This window comes from Otolemur garnettii, unplaced genomic scaffold, assembly GCF_000181295.1.
Source record: "Otolemur garnettii isolate 467f Iridium unplaced genomic scaffold, OtoGar3 scaffold00016, whole genome shotgun sequence".
Classification (NCBI taxonomy): Eukaryota; Metazoa; Chordata; class Mammalia; order Primates; family Galagidae; genus Otolemur; species Otolemur garnettii.
The window spans coordinates 29,559,576-29,566,010 of record NW_003852411.1 but is presented as its reverse complement, the minus strand read 5'-3'; the positions used below and the strand labels follow the sequence as shown (position 1 = coordinate 29,566,010).

Sequence of the window (6,435 nt, the reverse complement as noted above, 5' to 3'; positions counted from 1 at the left end):
AAAGAAAGAAAGAAAGAAAATGAAAAAAAGAATACTGACAAGAGGGAACTACTAATGGGAATATAAAAACATGCAGCCCGGCTCGGCACCTGTAGCTCCAGTGGCTAGGGCTCCAGCCACACACAGCAGAGCTGGTGGATTCGAATCCAGCCCAGGCATGCCAAATAACAATGACAACTACAACCAGAAAATAGCCAAGTGTTATGGTGGGTGCCTGTAGTTCCAGCTACTGGGGAGGCTGAGGCAAGAGGATCACTTAAGCCCAAGAGTTTGAGGTTGCTATGAGCTGTGATGCCATGGCACTCTACAACCCAGGGCGACAGCTTGAGACTCTGTCTCAAAAAAAAAAAAAAAACCCACCAAAACAACAAAAAACGTGCAGCCCTTTTTGAGAGTAATCTTACTCATTCTCTTGCTTTCTTTGTGCCACAAATCCCTAATTACTGTGTGCTATGTGCTGTCACTGTTTTGGGTTATACAGCAGTGAACAGGAAAAAATTCCTGCCTTTACGGAGCTTACATTCTAGTGAGGGGAAGTCTACCACAAACAAATAGACGCCACGTCAGATAGTGACAAATGTTATGATGGGAAATAAAGCAAAATACAGGGCCAGAGGATAGGAGTAAGGAGACACTACTTGAGGTAATGCGGTTAGTGACTTGTCTTTCTGAGGAGCTAACGTTTGAGTGGAGTGAGGAAGTGAAACCTGTGAAGACCTGAAGGAGAATCAGAGTCTTTCAGGAAGAGAGAACAGGAAGTGAGAGGTTGGAGCAAGACTGAGCATGGAATGTTCTAGGAACTGTTATTGACACAGTGTAGCTAGATCAGAGTGTGAGAGGGAGAAAGTCATAGGGAATGCGGTCAAGGGCCAGGTAAAGGCCCGATGTGTAGGGCCCTGAAGACTGTGAAAGGTGTTTGGAATTTATTCTGAGTGCACATTTAGGAGATTTTGAGGGGAAGCAATACAATATAATTAAGACTTTTAAAATAGCTCTCTAACCACTAGGTGGAGAAATAACTGAATGAAAGATATAAGTAGATGATAGAATTGTCAGGACTGGCTAATTAATTAGATCTGAGTTTTGGAATGAGTATTCATGTAGCTCCGGGCCATAACACTGCAATCCCAATGCCAGAGACATGTCCCATAGAAACAGTGTAGCAGCTTTTCAGTGAAGCATGGCATCCCCCTGGCAGTGACTTAAATGAAGCCTCCTATGCACCAAGCCCTGAACAAAGGCCCTGCGTGTATTAATTCATTCAGACAGCCAGGCATGGTGGCTCATGCCTGTAATCCCAGCACTCTGGGAGGCTGAGGCAGGTGCACTGCCTGAGCTCAGGAGTTGGAGACCAGGCTGAGCAAGAGCTAAACTCCATCTCTACTAAAAATAGAAAAATTAGCTGGAGGTGGTAGTGGGTACCTGTAGTCCCAGCTACTCGAGAGCCTAAGGCAAGAGGATTGCTTGAACCCAACAGTTTGAGGTTGCTGTTAACTGTGACACCAGGACACTCTATCCAGGGTGACACAGGGATTCTCATTTTGATTTTGATTCTGTCTCAGAATAAGTAAGTAAAATAAATTTTATCCAAATCTCACAACATGTACAAAGAAGTTCATTGTGGAGCTATTGTGGGAGCCAAAGGTGGGCAGCACCCAGTATGTTCAGGAAACTGATCAGTATGATGGGATGGATGCATACCGTGGAATCCTGGGGCAGTCAGGAGCAGGACGCAAGATGCATGGAGAGCAACATGAAAATCTTAAACACATGGGATTGATTTTAAAGGGCAAAGGAGAAAATAGTATCTAGAACCATGTCATTTATGTAAACCATAATAATAACTATTTCTCAAGTATAAATCTATGCATATATAGGAACACAAAGCAAACACTGTGAGGTGGGTGTTTGTGTGGAGGAGAGCAGTAGCATGAATGAAGGAGGGTAAAAAAGAATTAAGAAACTAGAGATGGAGTTTGCAAAGACCAATGATGGCCTGCCATGAGCAGTACCTTGAATTCCTGACAAGAGAACAGATTTGTAGTGAGATAGACTTCCATTCAAATCTCAGTTCTGTCATATCAGCCTCCTCAAACATAAAAAGAGGATAATGATCTTTCCTCCAAAGGCCTTGTGAGGATTAAACGAAGTAATATCTGTGAAGCATTTGGCATAGTTCCTGCCATACACTGAGGCACTCACTCAAAGTGAGCTGGTCCCTGTTTCCACTAAAGTAGAAAAAATGGACATTGTAGAGGGCACTTGTAGTTAGTTCCAGCTACTCAGGAGGCTGAGGTAGGAGGATCACTTGAGCCCAGGAACTTGAGGTTGCTGTGAGCTAGGCTGACACCAGGGAAGTCTAGCCTGGGCAACAGAGTGAGACTCTGTGTAAATAAATAAAAAGTGAGCTGGTCTCATTATTGTCGCAACCGCAGCATTATCTCATCATCATCATCATCATCACCATCACTGAGGATTTTTTTTTTTTTTATTGAATGATGGGATATCTTCTCCAGAAGTTACGTTGTAATAGGTATTGAAAACTTAAGTAACAAATGGTAACTGCTAAAGTGCTATGCATAGTAAAGGAGTGACCAATTAGAAATTCTCAGGGGAGGCCAGGTGCGGTGGCTCATGCCAGTAATCCTAGCACTTTGGGAGGCCAAGGTGGGAGGGTAGCTTGGTCTCATGAGTTCGAGACCAGCCTGAGCAAAAGCAAGACCCCCGTCTCTACTAAAAACAGAAAGACTGAGGCAAGAGGATCGCTTGAGTTGGAGTTTGCTGTGAGCTATGACACCATGGCACTCTACCAGGGTGACAGCTTGAGACTCTATCTCAAAAAAAAAGAAATTCTCAGGGGAAAAATTCCAGACAGAGGAAAGATCCAATCTGTGGAAAATTCAGAGAACAGCTTAAAATAAAGAAACACTGAGTGGGAAATTTTTCAAGTCAAATTCTGACTGTCTGATATGAACCCTACCAGCAATTCCAGAGGTTTCCAGGGAAGACAATGCAGCTCATGAATTTTTGATGTAGTCAGTTTTTTTTCTGTGTTCCAAGTGATGAGAAGCAGCCAAATAGAGTCAGCTTGTGTGGACGATGAGGAGCACTAAGGACGGCATTGCATTCTTATCACAGAGGTAGAGTCCTGCTACAGAAGTCGGATCTCTGGGGCAGGCTTTGGGTGACGTGGGGAGTCCCTTATTGCCCTGAGATGAGGAGTCAGGCCGGTGCAGGGAAGCACAGGGGTGAGCCCAGCCTAGGCTCTCCTAAAGCAGCATCTTTGCTGACCATCTCTGCTCCTTCTCTCCCTCCCCCACTGTCCTGGGCATCATATCAAATACCTCCTTACTTTCAGGCCTATACGACTCTATCTCTTTCTCTATCAAAGCCTGCTCTCAAAACAGGATCTGAAGTGGCTAGCACACTATAAATGACCAGTCACATTTCCCTAAGAGGCATTTGCATTTTTAATAGAGAATAGTTAGCACATTGAGCTGAAATATGGGGGAATTCTCAGAGTGGAAGTTTGGGCACCAGCTAGAGGGAAGATACTATCTTTAGGAGAGTTGACAGTGTCTGATAATTGATCTTCTTCCTACCAGAGTTCCAAGAAAGGAGGTGCCCTGGTTCTAAACAGCCACAGGTGAGGAGAGGATAGAGTCCGAAGAGACATACTATCAGGTCGGAAACTTCATTAAGTATTTACCTGAAAATTCAGGTTCCCCATTGCTCAGGCACGGTCACGTGGCTCAGAGGACACAAGACGTGGAGCTGGAGGTCGGATCTGAGAAGCTTCTGGGGCTGCTGATGTGACTTCTGTGCCACAGGTCAGGAGTTCTGGGACTGAGGTGTGGTTGAGGAGGGCTTACTGGGGCAGGTGGAGGAAGGAATAAAGGAACAAGGGAATAGAGGGGTCAGAGGGTGAGATCCTTGGGGTGGGGAGGAGAGAAGAGTTTTCAAATTTCTGAGAATTTAAGGTTTCAGGAAGGGAGGAAAAAGGGGAAACGTGTTACATTTCTATCCTTGACTGGGGAACTGGACACCAGGCCCACGCCAAAGTAGTTGGTGAGTCACGCCTTTCTGTTTACTCATTGTGGGAAGATGTGAGCTCTGGGTGCAGGCAACCCAATGTTGACCTCTCTAGGCCTCATGTCAATGTCTGTCATGGCACTGAGCAGAAAAAAAGGACCTGAGTGAACCCTGAGGACATGAGAATGTGTCTTCCTTGGTAGAGACATGCAGGGCTGGCAGGAAGGTGGGGAGGGAGTGGGATAGGGTGGGATGCCCATAGGAGTATGAAGGTAGAAGAGTCACCTGCAGGAGCCTGAGGCTCTATGAGGCTTCGTCACGCTGCACAGAGCATGAGCTGTGCCACCTTCACTGTAAGAGTGAGGGCTGGCCTAAGCTGTGAGCTGGCTATAGAGGTGGTGGATGGGACAGTGCCTGGCTGTTGGGGTACCTGAGGGTTGACACATATTCAGACTGGATCCCCCTCTCTCCAGTCCACCATCTGTAGGAGCTAGGAATGGGTGGGAGAAGCAGCAGTGTCTCCTAGCACTCCCTGGTCAGCCACTAGCCACCTCTTTCTCTCTCTTCCCTGTCCCATGCCAGCACATCTCCATCCTTCTGTAGCTGCTGCAGTCAGATCCATCATGTGGGCACTGACAGCCCTCCTGCTCCTGGGTAAGTCCTCAATAAGGCAGCAGCAGGAGAAGGACTATGGGTGGTGGAGAGTAAGGTGGGGCAGGGTACCGGGTATGGGGGTGGGCAGTCAATCCTCTTCTCCCCCGTGGTTCATTATCTAATTTTTTTTTTTTTTTTTTTGAGACAGAGTATCACTCTGTCACCCTGGCTAGAGTGTCCTGGCACAAAGCTCACAGCAACCTCAAACTCCTGGGCTCAAGTGATCCTCTTGCCTCAGCCTCCCAACTAGCTGGGACTACAGGCACCTGCCACACACTGGCTAGTTTTTCTATTTTTTGTTTGTTTGTTTTTGGAGACAGAGTTTCACTATGTCCCCCTCGGTAGAGTGCCATGGTGTCACAGCTCACAGCAACCTCAAACTCTTGACAATTAAGCAATTCTCTTGCCTCAGCCTCCGAAGTAGCTGGGACTACAGGCACCTGCCACAACACCTGGGTATTTCTTGGTTGTAGTTGTCATTGTTGTTTGACAGGCCCAGCTGGGTTTGAACCCGCCAGCTCCCTTATATGCGGCTGGCGCCCTAGCTGCTGAGCTACAGGTGCCGAACCAGTTTTTCCATTTCTTTATAGAGACAGGGCCTCAGTCTTGCTTAGGCTGGTCTCAAACTCCTGAGCTCAGGCGATCCACTCACCTTGGCCTCCCAGAGTGCTAGGATTACAGGTGTGAGCCTCATTATCTATTTTTGAAGGGGTAAGAAGAGGGGGCTTTTTCAGAGCTGGCGAAACTAGGGGAAGAAGAAGAAAGCATTCAGTGTTTCCTGTGGTCTGGAGTCCCTGCCTTTCCTCACATCTCCAGCATTCTCTCTCTCTCTCTCTTTTTTGTTGAGACAGAGTCACACTATGTCACCCTCGGTAGAGTGCTATAGCGTCACAGCTCACAGCAACTTTAAACTCTTGGGCTTAAGCAATTCTCTTGCCTTAGCCTCCCAAGTAGCTGGGACCACAGGCGCCTGCCACAGTGCCCAGCTGTTTTCTTGTTGTAATTGTCATTGTTGTTTAGCTGGCCTGAGCAGGCTCAAATGTGCCAGCCTCATTGCACATGGCTGGTGCTGTAACCACTGTACACGGGTGCCAAGCCCAGCATTTTCTTTTTCTGTCTTTCTTGTTTTGCAGTTCCAAGCAGAGGGCAAGCTGGTGAGTCCTACACGTTCCTCATCCCAATCTTCTACATCTCCTACTCCCATTCCCCTGAGTGACCTGCTTGGGTAGACTCCCCACTTTTTGTAGTGGCTCTTTCTACTCTTCCTCTATCTCTATAACTAAATTTGGACAGATAGTTTGTAGCTACAAAAATGTGTTCTCTCCTCCTGCGGAGATGAATTAGGAGCTGGAAGCTGGGGTTTTCTAAGATTTCTCAACCCCATGAACCTCATATTACATCTTTGAGCACCTTGATTCTTTTTCCACATTGACCCCTTCCATGCCCCCCCAGCTACTCTGGAGAAGCCCACATTGTCTCTACACCCACCTTGGACCACAATCTTCAAGGGAGAGCGGGTAACCTTGCGGTGTGATGGATATCACCCTCTGCTTCTGGAGCTCCGGCCTATCAACACTCTCTGGTATTTGGGCCACCTACTTCTGCCTTCTCATAAGAAGAGTATTGAGGTGCAGACTCCAGGGGTGTATCGATGCCAAACACGGGGAGCTCCTGTCAGTGACCCCATCCACCTCTCTGTATCCAATGGTGAGTGTTCTGAGCATGGGGGAAGGAGGAGCACATGTTTCC

The 6,435-nt window shown here is 47.2% G+C and overlaps 1 protein-coding gene across 3 annotated transcripts in view; it reads left to right on the top strand.

Annotated features, from left to right (window-relative positions):
* Positions 1–4,631: 4,631 nt before the first annotated feature.
* FCRLB (Fc receptor like B) overlaps positions 4,632–6,435 on the top strand; it is a 5,685-nt gene continuing 3,881 nt past the window's right edge. The window contains exons 1-3 of one of the 3 annotated variants that reach the window (XM_012802628.2): positions 4,632–4,686; positions 5,820–5,840; positions 6,139–6,393. In XM_012802628.2, the coding sequence (XP_012658082.1) occupies positions 4,656–4,686; positions 5,820–5,840; positions 6,139–6,393 (307 nt within the window). In that variant the 5' untranslated portion in view covers positions 4,632–4,655. The remainder of the gene's footprint in view (positions 4,687–5,819; positions 5,841–6,138; positions 6,394–6,435) is intronic. The other 2 variants (XM_012802629.1, XM_012802630.1) reach the window with 2 other exon arrangements.